This window comes from Hydractinia symbiolongicarpus, chromosome 15 (genome assembly GCF_029227915.1).
Source record: "Hydractinia symbiolongicarpus strain clone_291-10 chromosome 15, HSymV2.1, whole genome shotgun sequence".
Classification (NCBI taxonomy): Eukaryota; Metazoa; Cnidaria; class Hydrozoa; order Anthoathecata; family Hydractiniidae; genus Hydractinia; species Hydractinia symbiolongicarpus.
Genome location: NC_079889.1, coordinates 726,624 through 747,809, shown reverse-complemented (window position 1 = coordinate 747,809; position 21,186 = coordinate 726,624). Strand labels below are relative to the sequence as shown.

General features: G+C 33.3%; 1 protein-coding gene across 1 annotated transcript; it reads right to left on the bottom strand.

Annotated features, from left to right (window-relative positions):
• Nucleotides 1-12,401: 12,401 nt before the first annotated feature.
• LOC130629277 (matrix metalloproteinase-17-like) lies at nucleotides 12,402-15,462 on the bottom strand. Its single transcript, XM_057442424.1, has 7 exons — nucleotides 15,183-15,462; nucleotides 14,545-14,796; nucleotides 14,129-14,378; nucleotides 13,831-14,049; nucleotides 13,448-13,748; nucleotides 13,054-13,343; nucleotides 12,402-12,922 (listed from the first exon to the last, which is right to left on the bottom strand). Exons 1-7 carry the CDS (start codon nucleotides 15,276-15,278, stop codon nucleotides 12,729-12,731), a joined length of 1,602 nt encoding a protein of 533 aa, XP_057298407.1. The 5' UTR covers nucleotides 15,279-15,462; the 3' UTR covers nucleotides 12,402-12,728.
• Nucleotides 15,463-21,186: the final 5,724 nt, after the last annotated feature.

Sequence of the window (21,186 nt, the reverse complement as noted above, 5' to 3'; positions counted from 1 at the left end):
GGTTAAGAGCAAAAAAATTTCTCACAGAAGTGCATGTCCTTAAGTACTTCATCACACTTTTCGTTAAATTAGTAGCATCCCATGATAATTAGCCATTAATTATAGTGCTCCAGTTTTTAAATAAATCATATCTCCAGGGACTAACTTTGTTGAAATCAATTATCCTGCTAATTTAGAAGCCCGTGTATATGGTTAAAAAATAATAGAAGCTAAAAATACTAGAGATGGTTTTAAAGTTCAAGGAAACTCTAAGCCGGGTGAGATTATTGAAAGGTAAATTGATTTATCATCGTTAACAGAACACTAAAACCAGCGTTTGCTAGACACTCACGAACAAAATTAGGCTGTAAGATTTTCCGCTTCCAGTCGCATCCAAATAGATGTATACTCTCTTACCATGCCAGAAAGATACAAGGGGTCTTGAAGCATGCTTATATGCTTGACTGGTAGCCTTGTGGTAGAGCGTTCGCTTCCAGTGCGGGAGATCTTGAGTCAAACCCCAGCCGAGTCATGCCAGAGACTACAAAAGCGTGAACCTATCCTTTCTGCTTAGCGCTCAGCATGAGAACAGGATTGGTATCTTGGGCGGTTGTCTAGTTGAGCGATTGTGCTTGCACGACTTTCGTAGCTCAAATGGTAGCTTTAAATGCACTACTACTCCCATTTGCAGGAACATCGTTGATACGTACCAATAGAAATTGAAGAAGTCATCCTGGGTAAATAATTTCAATAATAATAATCGGCCATTCTGATTAACTTGTTTCTTTTGCGATAACCTTTTTAGTGTCTCAATTTTTTTTTAAAAACGTAAACGTAACGTTTTTTTAAAGACGTATATCTTTCTTTCACCAGGGAGATCGCTTGGTCGATTTTATTTTCTATATCTTTGTTAATCTCAAAATGTTTTTCGTCAGACGCGTATTTAAGTTTTATGGTTATTTTTCTCTTCTTTGGTAAATCTGCCGGTTCTCGTTTTAAAGAAGAAAGCTTCTTGTCCATGTAAGATTTTATAAGCGAAAACGTGTCATTTGCTATCATTTCCTCAGCCTGGCGTGCCACTCAGACGTTGCTGACTTCCTGGTTACTCAAGTTATTGTCGACGATTTGTATGGATTTCTTGCGTTTCTTCTCTTCTGAAACACTCTGTCTGTCACGTGATAATCATTGCATATTTATCGGCAACACGAAACAACATTATGCACATTTTGGAATTCCGGCAATTAAACACCTTTTCTGGTGCGTTCCGAGTGTCTGTGGTCCGCGAATTTAGGCGTTTTGGGATTCCGGTGGTTAAACCAACTTTCTGGCGCTTCCCACCATGCTAAAAAATTGCATTTTTCTTACCGCGAGGCGGAGAGCTATTTTAATCCGTGGGTACTTTCTTTTTTTACCACGAACTTTAGTCTGCCAGGTTTGTGAATTACAGCTGTCTGTGCATTTACGAATTCCGTCAATTAAACTTTTTTCCGCGTGCGTCCCGTCAAAATCAAGGCCACATTTTAAAACTAAATAGTCTCGGGGCCAACATGCCGAAAACTCCGTTGTTTTACGGAATCCAGGGCAGACGAATTTAATACGCGCATACTTCCATTGTTTACATCGGACTTCAGTCAGGCGTTTTCCTGAATTACGTGAATCTGCAATTACACTCGTCTCCAAGTGTCTCCCGTCAAATTTTAGAAAACTAAAAGGTGTAGTAGTCAACATCCCGAAAACCGATTCTGAGAAACGCAGGGAAAATAAGTGTAATCGGCGCGAGTTCACATCAAACTTTAACGGGTTTGGTGTTACAGGAATTTACGAATTTCAAAACCCGTTTTGTACAAGTCAAAAGCACATTTAAAAACTGGAGGGTATAGTGGTCAACATGCCAAAACCTCCATTTCGTGGAACGGGTGGGAAACGTGTTTATTACGCGCGTACTTTCTTTGTTTAAATTGAACTTTAGCAACAGACAGAGTCGATCCTTGTGTGTTACCATGTGCGGCAAACATTCGTACCGACGTAAAGACGAATAGTTGTAATAAATGAACCACTTCACTGGTGTGAAATACATTTTATAAAACCTGGTACGATTAGCGGCCATTCTTCCTCTTTAATCGAATTTGGTTTGTGTAAATTATATTGAGCATTAAAATAAAATCGAAACTTGACAGTTGATACACGATAACAGATTTTTGATCTTTTTCTTTCGATAAAATGTCTTTAGAGAGCGAAGACAGAGTTGAACTTGCTGCTGTTGGAGTTATTATTACCGTTTTTGTCAGGCTCCTCCATCAATCGTTCCATTGGGTCACCTGGCGAAACAACAATATTGGTTCCATTAGAAAATAAGAAGATGTAGATTTCGAAAATGTTTGCACTTCTTTAGCGCAGTAAAAACTCCCTAATTTGTCCTAAATTTAAAACCCTAGAAAAACGGGAATAATGGCCAAGGAATTTAAGTAATCCTACCAAATTTCAGACAGCAGTTCAAACACTTCATTTATCTTAAATATTGCACCAAAAGTTTCAAAAAGTTTCAAAATGTTTCAATCTGGTCCTTCAACCGTTCGGCCGAAACAACCAGCGCAACAAAATAGTTTTGGAATATTATGTCCGAATTGGCATAGGTACGATTGTGCCCTGCAACTAGCGAACAACAAACGGATCCTAAGAAAACCTAGATTTCGAAAAACTGACAAATTTTTCCTTAGACGAAATTGCGGTGAAGTTTAATCAATGTATTTGACTTTCAAAAAATTTCTTGGACTTAACATCCTCCATTTCTTACAAATATTACACCAAAACTCAAAATAATTTCAGTCACAAAGGCGTAAAAAGATAATTGATTATTGCCCCAAATAATTGAATTGAAGATAATTATTCAATTCATGTGAGCACGAATGTATTTTAGAATCGGTAAAAAACAAACATAGATATTGGCGACATTAGAACGTCAATACGAATTAGATTAGTACCACAATAAAAACGGACTAATTTGTCCTTAATTTTGAATAAAACGCTAGCACAGCGGGTGCAATTGCCGCGCGCTTAAAAAATCGCCGTAGGTTATAGACTCCATTCTCATCCCAGAACTCTGTGAGATGGTCTGTCTCAGAGTGCTCTGGGAAAAAAGATTTTATCCCCAAATCAAGCTTTTATAGCCCAGTCTCCGGTTTCTATTAACAACAGGGCTGTACTTATTCACTAACCCGATGCGAAAGAAATCTTCCTATTATAGACAGGCTAAGCAGTCTTTGGGCGAGACTTCTATTTTTAATTTACGTTGCACTACTCTCTTCATTTGGTCTTCTTCACACGTTGTGGACAAAAATTATTCCGAAATGTAATGTGGACAAGCTAATTCGAAAGACTTGTTTCAAAAGGTAGGAAGCTAATTCCTTTAGCGGAATACATTACTGTTTGCTTGCAAACTCGCCCTTTGTTTTATTTCTTTTGTGCACACGATATTCAAATATCGGAGTGAGTTAACGATCTTTACCCAAATCGTGTAAACATAGTGTGGGAAATATTAATTTATTTTATCTATATATAATGTTTTCAGGAAAAGCGTCCCGCGAGACTTTTAATGTTTAATAATCTAATACAACAGTACAAGAGTTTATTGCGAGTACTTAATCATTCAAAAGAATGCGACACGTCTTATTTTAAGAAAAGCTTTTACCACTCACTGAGATTCAACTGAGCAAATGTTTTTGATTTGATGGAATGTCGAATTCTACAAAACAATCTGTTTTTTGGTGAATGTTTGACTGTTACACTCGTTGCGTTGGGTGATAACGCATGGTAAGTATATTTTTCATAGATTGATTGTAAATATTATCATCAAGAATAGGTCTCATGTTGTGAAATGAATACTTTGCAATAAATATTGAGATTTTTGGCTACTGGACATAAGTGGGTAAAAGTCGCGATTGAAAAGACTTCGTCAGTTTATCAAGCTTAGGAAATGGATGAGACTTGTCAACTTTCTTTGTAGAAATTTCTTACATTGTTGTTATTAATGTTATTATTTTATTTATATATAATGTTTTTAGGATTTTGCTTTTAGGATTTTGTAATAAGAATCATATCTTAAACTACAGGAGCTTTTAAATGCAAAAGTTTGATAGATAGATAGATGTTTGACAATGTTACATGAACTGAACACATAGAACTGCAGGAAGGACTTATTTTCAAGAAAATAAATTACATAATTAATTTTGCCCAATCAAATTTGGTAATCCAAAGTATCTGCTTTATTCCCAACCGATTCAGAAAAGTGTATTTATTTGATAATGATTGCTATGAGATAATTTTTCCGTAGCAAAAACTGTAGAGGATTGTACCAACATTCTCTACTCGGGAAAGTGCAAACAACCACCTGTAGACGGAGAAGATATTAACATTATGCAGTGAGAATGGAATGTTACAGACGAATGAGGGATAGCTACGTCCGTCAAACTGATGACCCTGCGACAGAAAGTCCACTAGCACTATAAATGATGAATGGTTAAATAAATTTGATTTTACCGCAAAAAATGATGCAGACTTTTCTCTCGATACATGAATGACATCTTTGGGAACATCAACAGGAAAAGATGGACAAAATAAAAGAATCGACATTAACAGTCTTTATCAATGCCTCAAGTTTACTGTTGAAGAGGAACACAACATGTCGATTACGTTTTTAGATATCAAAATTACACGATCAGCAATTACTTAAGATCAACTTCATTTGCACTATAATTATGAAAACAATCTACTCAATAGATACAGAAATACAAAAGAAGAAAAAATGAAAAAAAAAAGAAAATGAAGAAGAAAATGAAGAAGGTAAACACCATGTGCCCGTCTTTTTCTTGCCGTACATACAATGCCGTAGAAAAGTGTCAAACAAATTTCATGAAGTATTAAAGAATTAAAGGTGCTTTTTGTAGTAATTTTCACGTTACGAAAACTGAAAACAACATTTCCAACATTAAATTCATCTGTTGTATCACATTATTGTCTATGCCATAATGCATGATACGTCGGCCAAGCTAGCTGACATTTACTTTGCCGAATCAGAGAACACCGATGAAAAAATAATCCAGTAACAGATCACACTGTTCATTTACGCTGGACGTGGTTTGCTTTGTAATGTGTACAAACTTTATAATTGTTTTTGATCTGTTTAAAACAAATCAAAAACAAACGACTATTATTTTGCGCTGACATTTGTAGTCTGTAGTCTGTATTCAAGTATGAGCTGTTGAGGGTTCTTTATGTAAGCGAGATGGCATTTAGAGTAATTCAGAGAATTGGAAACAACTGGACGCTGCATATATAAATCTTTGTTGCCTGCGCCTTGCTAAAGAAACCTTTCGCAGGGTTATAAAGTAAAAAGTGTGATGCTTTATCACAGAGTCTACTCCGTTTCTTATTGTGATTTAGCTGTTGAAATCTTAAAGAAGAACCAGTAGCTCAATTGGTAGAGCAGGAGATATCTCCGATGTGGGTTCGAGCCCTACCTGGTTCAAATTTTGCAGTAATGCAATTTGATGTTCCAAATACATAAACGTACATAATAATTTACTTTTCGCAAAATTATACACTAAATAAAATTCTACTTAGCAAACGTCCAACATTTCAACCATATTGAAGACGTTATTAACTAAAATGTTTGTTTTTATCATTGTGTACGAGTGGCGCAGTTGGTTAGCGCGTTGTTACAATGCAACATCTGACTCCGACTGCTGTGGTTCAAACCCGACTTTGGATCATATCGAAATAAAAATATTGCTTGAGAAAGCGGCACTTCTTAAAAGATATGAATTCTTTCACTCTAGTTCCTATGAATCAGTGGCGCAGTTGGTTAGCGCGTTGCACTTTGAGCAAGTAATTCTCTGATTCGGTGGTTCAGACCCACCCCAGGTAAAGGTAACAAAATGAGTGTAATGAGTCTTCGCATCAAACTAGTCAAATCAAAGTCAAATCTACAAATTAATCTCGGTGAAAGCCTAAAAGTCTGCATCTCTAATGAGTCGTCACATCTAAAACTAGTTAAATGTACAAATTAGTCTCATAGTCTCATTGAAAGCCAAATTGGCCGTATCTCTACTAAGTCTTTGCATCTATCAAAATAGTCTAATCTGTGTCAATAATATACGAATTAGTCTCAGTGAAAGTGTGCGTCTATAATGTGTCAGAAGTAAAGTTGTGTCTCAAAGTCTAGATCTCTGAAATCATAAAACTGATAATTAAATAGTTTCTCTCGCAAGCAACACTGGATTGACAATGTAGAATCAAACCAACTGGAAACTACGATTGCAAGAACGGATTAACAACAATGCAATGAAAATAAGCAGGGGTCTTGCATAATTTTGTTTTGCTTTCTGCTCATTTTTTTTTTAAAAAAAACTAAAAAATCCCTTCAATGCACAGTGTAACTTAACGTGCAAAACATTTAATGAAAAGAATACGTCTTAACTAAATGATTAGAATAACTCAAATCTATTCACACCGGGACAGGATTTTTCCGCTCCATTGTAAATAAATTAAAGTCATTCCTCTCATTCAGTTGAGACGTATTCTTTTCACCAAATGTTTCACACGTTAAGTTACACTGTGCATTGAAGGAAGGCACGTGATTTGTGTACATGTGGATTATTATTACGCGCGAAGTGCTTAAGCCCTATCCACATTCTGCTTATATTGTGATTCGCTTAATAAAAATATAGCGCCAAAGAAGATCATGCCGTGGAACATTCAAATTACGTGAAAATGACTGAAGGAAATTAAGTTGTGACCCGCAATACTTACACACTAGCCTCCTAAACTACCGCCCCGTTTGCATCGCTCCCTCTATTAAAACAAAAATCCTGACTTTCACAGAAAAAGCTAAAAATTATTTGGTATAAAATTAAGTAACCCATTTCGAGTGAGTTTTTTTACCTTAACATCCTGCTTCCTGTCAAACCTGATACTTATTACAACTTTTGAAATTTAATCTTTTTTTAAAATTAAAATAAATGAGCAAAGCTTACGAATTGTTTCCGCAACTGGGTTAAAAAACCCTTCCTTATAATAAATTAGGAGGGAAAAACCGTGAAGCTAAAACAAAACTTGTAAGTTTTGCATTAGATAGTAAATTTAAAACAAAATGCTCTTTCTGTTAGAAATAAACATAGCAATTGAATCGGGAGATAATTTTGTGACATTCGTATTGATACGACCAAAAAAGACAACAAAAGCGATTTTTCTAGATAGAAAATTTACTTTTTTAAAGTATAATTAAAAATTATGTGTATGTTTTTACAATTAACAATAAAAGTATTACTGCACAACTTTCGATTGAATTTTCCCAAGACAAAAAACATTGGAACATTAAAATCGTTCGGAGAATAACGTTAGACTTATTTTCAATTAAACACAAAACAGAACACAAGAGAAGAAAAGAATAAGTACTTAATCATAATAAAGGGAGATGAATGCTTTTCTTAATTTATTGATGTAAATAAACCTCAGTAAACAAAACTAGATCTCAGGACAAAAATGAGACATTCTTTGCGCCACAAGGGATTATTCTATCGTTGTTTTTTCATTGGGGAAATCGAGAACGCGCTGAGCGTGAAGGCTATTTTAGTCATCCGAAAAACATAAGTATGAAATAAGAAAATAATGTGAAGGTGGTGTCGGCGAAGAACACAAACTATCATGAACAGGATGTACTTGTATGAAGTTTCATTTCAACATTTAAAAATTATAAAGCAAATGGTTTCGTACGTACATAAAATGGATTGGTGTTCACATCACGACTTTGGTAATTTTAAGTCGCCATGAGTGACAATATATAGTGAAAAATTAGCTTATAGCTAAAGTCTCGATTATCCGAAACAGTATTTAATGCCCTAACTACGTACTTAAACTTTTCGAAATTTACAATAATTTGTACTAGTTAAAAGTGTATCTAATATTAAAGTTCTTTTTCTTTTTAAAAAAAATGAAATTAAATAAGCGTAACATATGAAAAAAAGATTGGTTTAACCAAATTTCGTACTAACAGAACTTTATTACGGACTTATGTCTCACAGAATAAATAGCCGCCACGGACTTAAAGAACAATAACACATTCAGCGCATCTGAAACACATAGTGAAAAATCAGCACAAAAATTCGCGACTTTTTAAATTTGTATTGTTATGTATTAGTTAAATAATTATTTGAAAGTTTGTAGTAACATTTTTGTATGAAGGCGAAAAATGAACAATCTATTTGCGAATTATTTGCCACAAAAGTTGGAATAACACTTTTTTGCCAAAGAAAAATTTTTTAATAACATTTTTTAAACCGATATATTTCTAATAAATTTTGCTCACAATTTTGAATAGACAAGACGTCACGGAATTATGTACAAATGACTAATATTTTTGCCGACTAAAATTTTGATGACATTTTTTTGTTAGTTTTTTACTAAAAATGTATTGTAAACAATGAGCCAAAAATTAATTTCGACACAAATAAGGAAAGTAGAAAAATACGCTGCAACCAGTGAATGAGAATAAAAACCGTTTCGTCAAAAATATTGATGATTGGATACGCCAAGCTCACTTTAATATTACAACGATGAAATTAAATGAAAAATACTGACCTCGCACTCAAATAATAGAACTTTAAGTATCAATTTAACCTATTTTTTTTTAAACAAACGAAACAATCATGACAAGATGAATGATAAATGCAGATGCATCAACTAACTAAATTCGTTTCCTTTTCTTTCCTTATGACAGAGTTCAAAATTAAAGATGTACTGGGCACCAAGAAAACACAAGTGAAAAGAAATATACCCTCCAAACAATCCTACTTCCTGTTTGAAAGTAATGCAGTGATTGATCAGACGATTATCTTTTTAAGAAAAAATGTGAAATTAATTTTGTTTAATCGCTTTTATTTTCATCATTTTATAACGGAGCGAAAACTTTACACCGAAATCTAAACGAATGTCACTACGTCAAATTTATTAAAAACCTTCCACTCATCAAACCTACCTAACCTACGTATACGTTCAAATCTGTATATCCCAGAAAATAGTTTATCTTATTCTCCCCAGCTAGTGCATAAAGCAAGGCCCCAACACCTTAGTCCTATCATCCTAACTCGAAATATCCCAAAGCATGATCAAAGGTGACGCTACCTGAAGCGCTCGCAAACCTATGCATTCCACAAGTACTCATAACCACATACCTTTATAAGCAAGTTCTCGAGTTGCAAAAATGAAAGCAAAAACTTCTTGTCATACATAATAGATAAGCAAAAAGAAATGTTTGTTTAAACCGACGCTGGACTATTGTTAAAATCTGAAAGTAGAACTCTTAATTAAATAATTACTCGAGAACTTGCTTCTCCATAAAAAATGCACATATAACTTTCGTAGATAACAATAAATAGTCGTTTGGTTTGATAGCCAGCGTCATGTCGACATCTAAAAAATAAAATGATATAAAAATAAAGTTAAAAAGAATAAAATCTTAAATTTATGATATATAAAGATATTTGAAAAAATTTGAAAAACTTATTATCATAGTATCATGATTAATTAATTAATTAATTACTTCCACACTGGGCATTTTTGGCATTAAACTTTCTGGGGGTTGGGGGAGTGGATTTAACCACCTCACTCAATTAACTGTTGAATGCCTTAAACTGTATTGATGAAATTTGGCAGAAATACAACATAAAAAATATATTATGTTATATAAGAAAGATGCGGATGTCAGAGATTTTTTTTGACTTCCTCCATTGGTGGCATATCTACACAACAGAAACTTTAATTGACACAAGGCTTCACAGGATATGAATATAAGCGTTACTTCCGGCTGTACCACTCTTCAGGGCGGATTTATTACCGTAAACCGGTAATTGACAGGTATATGTCACTCAGTCTTAGCACTCTTGGAGCAGTATTTTAAAAGTTGTAACAAATAGTAGTGAGTGGGTGGTGAAATCCAACAATCCCCTCCCCCATTTTCAGCAGAAACTGGTTTAAAATGAGAGTAACGAATCAAAGCAACAACCATTTGAACAAGAAAGCAACTTTTTTATCTTAAAAGCTTTCATATTGGTAATGTGGTGGTGATTTTAACAACAAATAATAAACACTCTTACCGATTAAAACACAAAGGTTCTTATAAAATAAGCATATGTATGCTTCTTTGTTTATAAACAATAAAAATAAACAAGTCACATACCTGGAAAGTTCCAAATAAATACATCGGATGAAAAAAATATTTTTATGCGTCCACTCGCATCTCTCATATTTTTTTATCCTGTTATATTTTCTAAAAACATAGCATTTTACAATTCGACATTTCTCAAGGGAGTTATTATGCTACATTTGTTACTTTGAAAGTGTTGGGAGGGGTGGTTTCTATTAGTAGTGAATTGACAGAGGTTTTTCAGGCTTCCATTAAAATAGAGTTGGGGCGGAATTAGACGACCTTAGTCAAGCGGAAAAAATAATTAAATCGGGTCAAAAGGTTAACTATAAAGTATGCTATAACAAACGCAGGACAATTTTTGTGGATTTTCCGTATATTACCGCGGACTACCCACCATCGATATCCGCATATCTTTTAAACTTCACACATTCGCTTCTGCTGATTTTATATCCCATTTCATCCAACACCTGGCACAAAAAGCAGAAATTAAAAATGATTTTATATTTATTTTATTTTGATTATTGCGCCCTGTCATTAACATTTCTATTTATTGCGGATAACGTAGATAAACAAACTTCGTACAGCTCCAACACACTTAGCGTATGGAGTGATTTTGTAAACAAGTAATACACGAGTTCACAGTTTCAGTTGACCATTGTTTGAATAAATCTTTTTTTTTGTTACTTATTAAGAATTAAAAAAAGGAAGTAATCTGTTATGAATTAAGAAGGCTCTGACCATGGAGAAAAGTGAAATAACCTTTTTGTGAAAAATTTTGAAAAGAAAAGTTACAATTTTTTCACATATGTTTTACGTTAGGTTACTGCCAACAACATACTAAATTTCCAAACCGGGAGACTAATTATTTCTTCAGAAAATAAAAAATATCCATGGTCAAAGCTTTATTAAATTCACTCTATTTGCTTCCTCTTTTTAATACAGAAAATGAGCGAGCAACTGTAAAGAGGTTATTGTCATTGTAGTCACTTGTTCAAATGCAGTTATTAAAAATCAAGTGAATTTTCTCGAAGAAGAAGGAATGACTTGCTACATTTTACGTGATTTCACTTTGGAGGAGAATGCTGGAAAGATGTTGTTTAAGGATCTTTGTCTTAACCAATAAAAAAAAAGATGTCTTGTCATCTTTTTTATCGGATGGTCATTGTGACTTCATAATTTCCCATCCAGAGGCAATTTTGAATGAGAGAGAAAGTAATTTATCAAAAATTTTAAAGCTTGTGTTATTGATGATTTACAAAAATGAGTGAACAGGTTAAACCGTGAAGAGGTGTATTAATTAGACCCTTATATTTGTATCTGCTCGGTTAATTACACATGTATGTTTATTGATGTGCTAAACACTTTCAGGTAGTGGAAACAGATTATTCTAAATTCTGCTGATTGTTGCAGATTATACTAAAATCTAAAAAAGCGTCAAAAATTTAGGTCATAAAAAAACGCGAAAAAAGAACTTTTCTCGAAATCATCACACTGATTGGTATAATCTTGAAATTAAAAGGGCAAAGGTTTTTATCCATATGTCAATACAATAGCTGTTGCGTCTCATATTCTCCACAAATTAACCTTATTTATTTATACGCGCTAATACTCGAGTATATGAATTTCACGCAACCGACTTAAAGTTATATTTCGCACTTCATGTAATGCTAATAGTTCTAGGAGAATGAGAAAAGACGGCTTAGTATAGAAGTCAGTGGTGATTTTAAGAAAAGCTCCTCTTTTGTGTCTTTTCGCTCCTAATATTTGCACATTTTTTTTTAATTATATCGTACACCGTAAAAACTAGCAGAAGTTAAGTTTGCGCCAAACAAAGTAGATATTTTGTTTTACCTCCATCAATTCTGCTGTTGACAGTTCATAAAATAGAGAAAATGATTTTTATTATGTAGTATTTGTAGATTGCTTATTAATAATGTTAGAGTTAGTTAAGACAACGTCTCCTCGCTGGATTTTAAAAATGCTATGCAAAGAATGTGTTATTTCACACTCATCTCGTTCACTCTATTTGGTAGTAGTGAGAACAAAAAACGCTCGACAAATAATTGTGTCGCTGTATTCTAATACAGTTATGAATTAAAAAAATTTCCCCTGTTTTTATCAAATTCCTTGAAACAAAAGAATAAATTTTGTTTGGCTAACAATGCGCGTTAGGTTTTAAATGATGAAACGCTAGGTAATTCGACAGAAAATGACAAGGACATCTTCTTTAATTATGAAAATATATTTTCATAAAAAATACATAGGACGCGCTTATAAAATAAATAAAACACAATAACACTATTTACAAAATGTAAAATTTTCAATAAATTAAGTTAATTCAATATCCTAAATTAATTTTACAATAATATCAATCCTTAAAAAATTAAAATTAATTATCAAGAGACATCAGTTTAATTGGTAACAGTGTATATAAATTGCTTTTCTACGAAATATGTCGAAGGAAATAGATTTTTTAAAATGAAATTAGTCGTTAATGAATATTAAAAAGTATAATTTTAATAATTCGATCAGTGGATTTCTAATACACTTAATGCATTAATTTTGCAAGCAAAATAGGAATTAGAGTAAAAATGAACAATGAAATGTTTGACGTGATTAAGTTCCCACTGCTTGCTTCACCCACCAAAGGCGCACCGCATTTAGTCCAAACCGCAGCAATTGATCTTGGGTAATTGGTTTCCACTTTGACATATTGATTATTCAAACGATAATAATTTGATCCTAAAAAGAAAACAACAGAAATAACTATTTAAAGAGAATTAATATTGATCATCGGAAGACAACATGCATACCTTAAGGTTATTTTAGAACCTTACCACAATGCCACAAAGGTTCATAAATAAAAAGTTTACCTTTAAAAAAATATGTAACACCATTACTCCATTCAAACACAGAATCAACATGTGAGGGGACATTCTTCCATGCACCTGTAATAGCTTTAGGGTAGTTCAAATCCATTCTACCAGTTTTCTCATTAAAACGGTAGTAATCTTTACCAGAGAAAAAGTAGGTTCGTCCATTGCCTGACCAAATGAAAGCTGCATCAATTTTTTTTACGGTTCTTGGTAAACCACTAAATTTATCATAGATGGAACCGCTTTCGATTCTTCTTGGATTGGAGACACTTTCGTAAATGTAGTATCTATAAGAGAAACAGGTTCAATTTTTAATCACCAAGATATCATAACAAAGCACAGGAGAACTGAAAAAGTAGCAAGTGAACTCGGTTATGACCTGTTAACTTACTTTGTGTCTTTGAAGAAAATCAGATTTGAGTTCTTTCGGTATACAGCATCGATTCGGTCCAGCCCAGGAAAGAGTGTATTTAAACTAACTGGTCCTTTTTCCAATTTCAACGACTTGCTAAGAATGAAGACTTTATCATTATTGATAATGTATGTCTTCCCACTTTGTTTGTCTAAAAACACAGCCTTAAAAACACCGGTGCACCCAGCATATTGTACTTCTTTTGTGGTAGTGGTAGTCGTTGAGCGAGTTGACTTTGCAGTGGCAGAAGGTTCAGTTGGTCTTGGCTCAGATTTCGATCCTAAATACAATTTTTTAATATTGATTTTTACGTCGCTTTAAGAAGTATACTTTAAAAGTTTGTAGCTCAAACTTTGGCTTACCGTATAAATGCTGGGCTCCTACAATGTCATCATAGTTTAAGTCAAAATCATCTCCATCAAAGCTTTTATACCAAGGGTACATGACAGCAGACTTAACAGATGAATGTTCCAGACCAATGCTGTGTCCAATTTCGTGTACAGCAACCCATAAAAGATTGCGACCATTCTTCCCAAGGGTGAATTGCTCGTCGTCATCAAAGTGGACATCACCGGACAAACCTAACAGGAGGTAAGGGTATATAGGCTAGATTTAGTCCATAGTGTAGGTATTATCTTTAGCTAAAAAAAAGGAACCTACCCCTGTTGTTGTGAGGATAAAAGGCGTGAGCAAGGGTGCCACCAGTTCCATCAAACGGGTAAGGGTCCTTATGGTAACGTATCACAAATTTTACTACAATATCTGGGATTTCAGTAGACTGATGATGAAGCATTGTAAATTTCATATTTGTGATAGCCTGCCATTTTCCAAAAGCCTTATGTAAGGTTGCTTCCACTTGTGCCCGTGTAAGCCCATCATTGTTGTCGTTTTCTAATTTCCAAGTTAATTTCTACAATGAAAAATAATAACAGAAAATAACAAAAACTACGTAAGTTTCTTTGTTAAAAAGAGATGTGTTTCCCATGTAAGTACAGTTTCGAAATAACTGAATTTATCATAATAATGAAGCACCAAAAAATAGAAAAACATGAGACAAAAATATATATTAGACTTACATTCTTTGACCACCTGGAGCCTTGCAATGTGAACCTTCTTTTTCTTTTCGTTTTTAACGTTTTTGAAATATCCGGCATTCCACAGCGGGGTGTTTGAACAAGTTTTTTAGTCTCTGCGTCAAATTTTCCTGTCGCTGGTATTCCAGCAAAGTCTTGTAGAGACATGATGGAGTTTTGTAATATTTTTTCACTGTCCAGAGCTCCTATTGATCCGTCCGGAGCTTGATAATATCCGTTTCGGGTTAGGTAATCCTAAAAGAAGACATTTCATAAACATATGCTTGTTTTTGGTTAATCCCATTCCTGCGTCTTTGGCTCGCCATCTTAAATTATGTTTACCTAGGCTATAATTATCTCCAAGAATGACGTAATTGTTTTATGTGCCAACAGAAATTGATAAAGGGTACTATTTATGTTCTTACTTAAGTGTTATTTCTTAGTGCTCTAGTTTTTGTTTGAAGCAGTTTTTTTATTGATTTTTATATAACTAGCAAAGGTCTTAAGGAAAATGAGAAAATTCAGTTTCACTGGATAATGTAATGTATATAAAGCTGTTTGAAGGTTTAAAAATACGCGAAACTATGATGTACCTACGGAAAAAATAGTTCTAAGAGTTTTAAACAAAAAATAAAACTTACGACAAATCCGACTGTTACATCATCACCACCAGTTGGAGCTGAGAAACAAGATGCTAACATAGCTAGCAAGCCAAGTGTTACGACTTTCATCTCCATACTGCTTCTGTATTCGATATTCGAAGCTGACGATGTTTATAAATCAGTGAATATGTTTGTATTTCTGATTAATTCTTATTGACCACTTGTGTTCAATATGCTCTTCTTTCCTCTAAAGTGATGTATCTGTATTATTCTATCTTAAACACTTGTGTGTTAAGTAGGACTCGAGTTGTGATAATGATTGGAGTTTATTTTCACGCCTATTTATACTTAAAGTCGTGTTAACTAATCACGCACAGACGTCAATAAGCATGACCAAATATGGTGATGTAATTATGACGCACTAAACCGAAACTAGAGACGGATAAAAAACATGCTTCATACGTCGGGGCGATTGTTTTTTTTTTAGAAATATATCATGTGATTTGTTAATTGCCTGCCTTTTGATGATTTTAATAATAACACAACTGCTTCGGAACTACCCGGCTAGGAAGCTATTGTTTTCACCGCATTAGGTTATATTGTCATATATCAACGTCATTTCTTCTTGAAGTAAATTTTTCAAGAATAGTTGTAATAGTACATGGTATACTCGCGTGATGTATATAAATATATATGTAGGATTATTTTTTTGTTGTTTTTATTTGTTACATACTTGTTTATTTACTTATTTTTTAATTTTTTTAAGAAAAATTTTTTGGCCTTAGGCCACAACCAAAATTTTTAAATGTGTTTTTCAATTAAACCCAAGCGCTGAAAAAGTTGTTCACCAGAGAGTCGCTGGTTATGACAGGCAAGCAAAACTTCAAAAGGGAAGGTGCTTATAAATTTTTTCAGAAATTATTTATTTTAATAATATTTCTTTGCACTCTTTCTCATCTCTATTGATTTATTACGCTTCTGTTATGCCCTATACCCTCACTAGATTTCTTACTGAACAAGAAGCGTTAGTCTATCTAAAAAACGTTCATCAGTGGATAAGGGATTTTACCTCTTAGAGCAACAAGACGCATAAATGAGGGATGCTTCTTAATAGAGATTTACCCAACAAAACTTGTCTATTTGAGTTTTGATTTTCTGGTTTTTTTGGGTTTTTTGGTTTTCTAATACTCTGGTATTCAAAAATCATCAAAAACCGGTGCTTTGAAAGAAACAGTGTATCATATAAGGAATCGGGAATAACACGTATTATCTGTTTACATTGAGCACGTATCCATCCACCAATATTGAAATAACGAATTATTGTTGACAGTACCAACATTGATTTGCTGTAAGAAAACATTGAATGTACTTTAATTTACCGATAGAGATTCAAAAAAGAAAACAAAAAACAATTCAGTAGTGTAACTACCAAATTATGTTTTAGGGTTTTTTATTTTCCAGAAAAAAAGGAAAGACTTTTTAATAATTTAGGTAATAATAGTAAGGGAATGTTTTAAAACATTGTTGGGAATTTCTTTTTAATAAGTTACTTTTGGTTTTCTATATATGTATATCTTAAACATGTGTGCATGTCGTATAAGTTGGTCCGCAGTCAGTCGAAGGCCTCAAATGATAACAAAACAGCAACATTGACCAAAAAAAATCCTTATTTTGTCCATAAATTGCTTTGTAAGAACTAAACCTTTCAAAGAAAAAGATTGCCGGTTTTAGTTAGTAGGAAAACTTTTTTTACTGCATTAACAAAAAGTATCATAATACATTACTATACAATGTTCTCAGAATAATAGAAATCAACAATATTTCCTTTTTGTCACCCTTAATTCCGAAACTGATGTTAATCTGAGGTAATCGCGCAAGTGCCTTGTGTATAATACTCCATGGACGGTTTCTACTTCCTCCTCTAGGAAACGTGTTGGTATTGATATGCTGGAGCATTGCTAAGGTGTGTGTGATTGCCAATGACGTCTTTGTAGAGAGTAAGAAAAAAGATATCTTAATGAAGGGTTGTTGTTTTTCAGGTAGCTTTGTTATCAATGCCATGTAAGGTATTTTTATAATAGGAAAATCTTAAGAATTTGTTATTGTTTCAAAACGTAATTTACAAGGTCAAACCTTGTATACAACAAGGAACTGCAGGTAATACCTATTACATTCTGGTTTTATAAATTCATTATGACAACGGCCTGTATCAGCGTTGTCACGTTGCAGTGCTTTTATTGCTGTAATCATTTTGTTGAAATGAACAACAAAACAGCATAGTTCACACCACGGATCACGTCCACACACACAAAATTAAAAATTTATTAACAGTACGACATATTCTAAGAAGATATGACGCATTGGCATTTATAAAGAAGTTATAGCCTTCATACTTAACGCATATCAGATCTACATAAAATCTACCAATAGACTATTTAGATTATTTGACCTGAAAATATTCTCGATTTTTAAATGTGTAAGAAACAGGATGTAACATGGAGGTTCTTTTTCATGCTCTAATAGTATTGACAGCAGTGATCTACCTTTAATCCTCCTCTTATGTCACATTTCTACTTTATTAACGGCCAACTATTATTTGAAAGCTAGTCTAGTATACTTTTATGTGTAAGTAAATGATACATTTATTATGAATTATTCTTTGCTTGATGCAAGACGAATAACTTGTTTTTGTGAAACTCTGTAACACTGGTGCTTATAGATATCGTTTTATTGATGTATTTAATTTTTAATTAAATTTTTAATAACCACAAAGGTTGGCTTAATTAATAAGGATTATCTAATTTCCTCCATTCTAACGTCACAAAATTCATTCAGAGAGAACTCAAAGTTCAACTTATAGATCAATATATAGTAGGGTACAACCAGTAGATGCAATGGCTACCTTTCCATGCTTAATTACTGTATTAGCTTTCGTATGAGCTATGCCATAACCACAACATATTCAATTTATTTTTTGTCAGAAACTTGATACTCGTAGATCAAGTAAACTTACTGTTATCGCATCTTTTTTATTGAAATTTGAATTCGTTTAACTTAACCTTTCAAGATTGATAGAGAGAGATTTTATCTGCTTTACTGGCGTCGAAAAGGAGTATTACTATAACCGTGAATCACAGCCGTCATATAATGTAAGCCGTATGATGTAATGACGTCACGGGACAAATGTTGGGTAATCTTGACATGACTTACGGCATATGACGTTGACAAATAGATGACAAACTGCATACTTTATTTATTTTATTCAAACTTTGAAAGGTTGAAAAACACGAAACTTCCGATCACTTATTTAGCGATATTTATTTTTCTCAATTCGCTATTATTATGTTGATTATGCGATCGTATAAAACTCTTTTCCGCATTCTTTCAAACTTTAAGATCAGAACGCAATATGCACTAAATAAATAAAATAGACAAGGTGACATAATTTATCCGTCATTTCTTTTCAAATGTCACCTCTTAATAACGCTCTTGTCCTCCTTCCTATATTGACATGATTATATTAAGTTTCTACAGTCAAATCCGATAAATAAACACGATGGCCCCTTTTCATGTTGCGTTGCAAACATAATGTTTTTTAGGGGTAGACATGAAAAAACACGATAATTACCGTAATACTATAGAGGTTTTTCTACTATTGTAGGTATTATAATTTTACTTTGAGGAATATTTAGCCATCCAAAACCTTACGACCTATATTCGATTCAATATTTTATTTTGTATCTTCCACATGAGTTGATCCTTTACTGGCTACGGTCAGAGTGCCTTTTGTGTTTCCACGTGGGAAGTATGCAGCGCTGTGCCCGCGCAATGAAAGTGGGGCGAATTGTCATTCTACTGGTGGATTATCTTCTATCTGCAAATGTCCTGCTGAGGAGAAAAATGAGATCAAAGTTCGAAAAGTTATAGGAACAGATTGCCGACAGTTGCAGGAAATAATTCATCGAAAAAAATTTCCTTTCATCTTTGTTATTTATGTTTACATATGTAATTGGCAACGATGAAAAAACATAAGATTTATTTAAAACATTTTCACATCGTTAAGTTGGCTATTTTTAAATATGGTAGACTTCTAACAGAGGAGGAAAAACATTAAGAAGATCGTTGATTGCCATATTAGGGTACTTACTACTATTTTCCACATGGCGCGCTGATAGCGTTAACCGAAACTACGGAATCGTTGCTTTGTTTTTTTTTTAAGATAATTTTTAGATCAAAGAAATATCCGGCCTAGAAGATAGGTATCACATGATGAGAAACTGTGTTTACGCTTTTAATAGCTACATACAAATTTTTGACTAAATATGACCATAGCGAATATATTGGAATGACCACTTCCGTTGATAAAGGCTGAAAATGTTTAGGGTTGCAAAAAAAACACGTTTTTTGGTATTTAAATTTATATATTTAACATTGTAAAAAAAAATAATGGTATGAAATATAGGATTGTTGCTATTGTGTTATCGCGCAATCTACTACAATAAGTTCTTGTAAAGTTACCATAGTAACATTTATACAGAAAAACACTGTGATACGGTTTTTCCACAAAATGTTGTAAAACATTAGAAATACTAACAAAAGGAGACAAAAAAAGTTCGTTGAAGTAGGAGTTAGTTATATTCGATGGATTAAATGAAGGCTTCTTAAGGCAGGAAATAGTTTTGTTGAGGAAATCGAAATGTTTAGTATAACAGAGCAACATGAGTTCATTGTGTAGGCGAAAAGAATATCTGACTCGAAGGTAATGTGGTGTAGCCGTTAAAAACGTATCATTACTTCTCTTTACACCACACTTCGAAACTAACGTGAAGAATGGCTACCTAATGAAGTCACTATCGATTCTGATATTGACAACAAAAGATTGTTGTATAAAACGGGTCATTAAAAAGTGGTTAACACTGTCGAGGCTTCTGATTTCTATATACTGACGGTATTGAGTAAGTTTACCCCGTCAACAAGCTTCTTCTATGCAGTGGTTGAAATTGACTTATAAAGCAACACCGAAATAACAACGCCCACCTGTCAATTTGTTTGTTGTTATGAGGTAAGCATTGCTTCCTTGTATGCAATATATTTTTCCTTAACCTTCTCAGTTATTAACAACAAAATAACTTGCTCAAATCAATTGCAAGTCTTTCTTTGTAAATTATTCCCACAGGCATGTGGCATGACTAATTATTATTGCTGATTCACTAATGAGTCCGCGGTAATTTGTCATCAAGTTAACTAATTGTCGCAAATTAAACTAAGTAAGTTTCACATACACCCCACTTCACACGATATTAAGCTATATAATGGATTACTACTCTGAATTATTTCTTTTTCGTACCAAATCAAGTCAATATTTTCATACCGATAAATTGGATATGAAACAAACATGTCCAGTAAAATATTAGTTTAGTCAATTACTTTAATGATTGATCGGCTCTCCCAAGTAGCTACTACATATAACTTAAAAAATTGCTTTATAAGCATTATAATTGACGTTAAAAAATAAATATATATATATATATAAATATATATTAAAAAATAAATATAATGTTCCTAGCTCTGCCCAAGCTGCTTCCTCTTTATATATTTAGCTTTTTCATTATACCTTTAAAACTAAATGTTTTTTGTTGTCCTTATAAAAAGTCCTCTACTCAATCGGTTGTTGTGTATACACCGTTTCTATAGCTTAGATGGACATTTACATATTAAGATCCCCTTCCCAGGAGTCTCATTAATAGCACAACCGATCGGAACCAAAGAGGTTATCCCAGATAACAATGGACATATACATCCATGTTAACGGACATACTTTCAGCAGTAGTGTCAGAAAGTGTTGACGCAAACAAAAAAAATATCAACCACAGAAAAAGATGTGTCTTTGTGAATAACAAATGAATAATCTTTTGTGACTTATACATTTTACGCACGATTCCAGGTATAATTTGCCTTTTATAGTTATATCATTTGTGTGTGTACATAGAAAAACTAACAATGCTATTTTCTAGTTTACTTCAATTTGTGTTTTACTTCTATG

Coding starts and splice junctions, on each gene's coding strand:
- LOC130629277 (XM_057442424.1), bottom strand. CDS start 15,278: ATGGAGATGAAAGTCGTAACACTTGGCTTGCTAGCTATGTTAGCATCT. Junction 14,050..14,128: donor TTATCCTCACAACAACAGGG/GTAGGTTCCTTT, acceptor ACCTCCTGTTAG/GTTTGTCCGGTGATGTCCAC. Junction 13,344..13,447: donor ATTTTCTTCAAAGACACAAA/GTAAGTTAACAG, acceptor TTTCTCTTATAG/ATACTACATTTACGAAAGTG.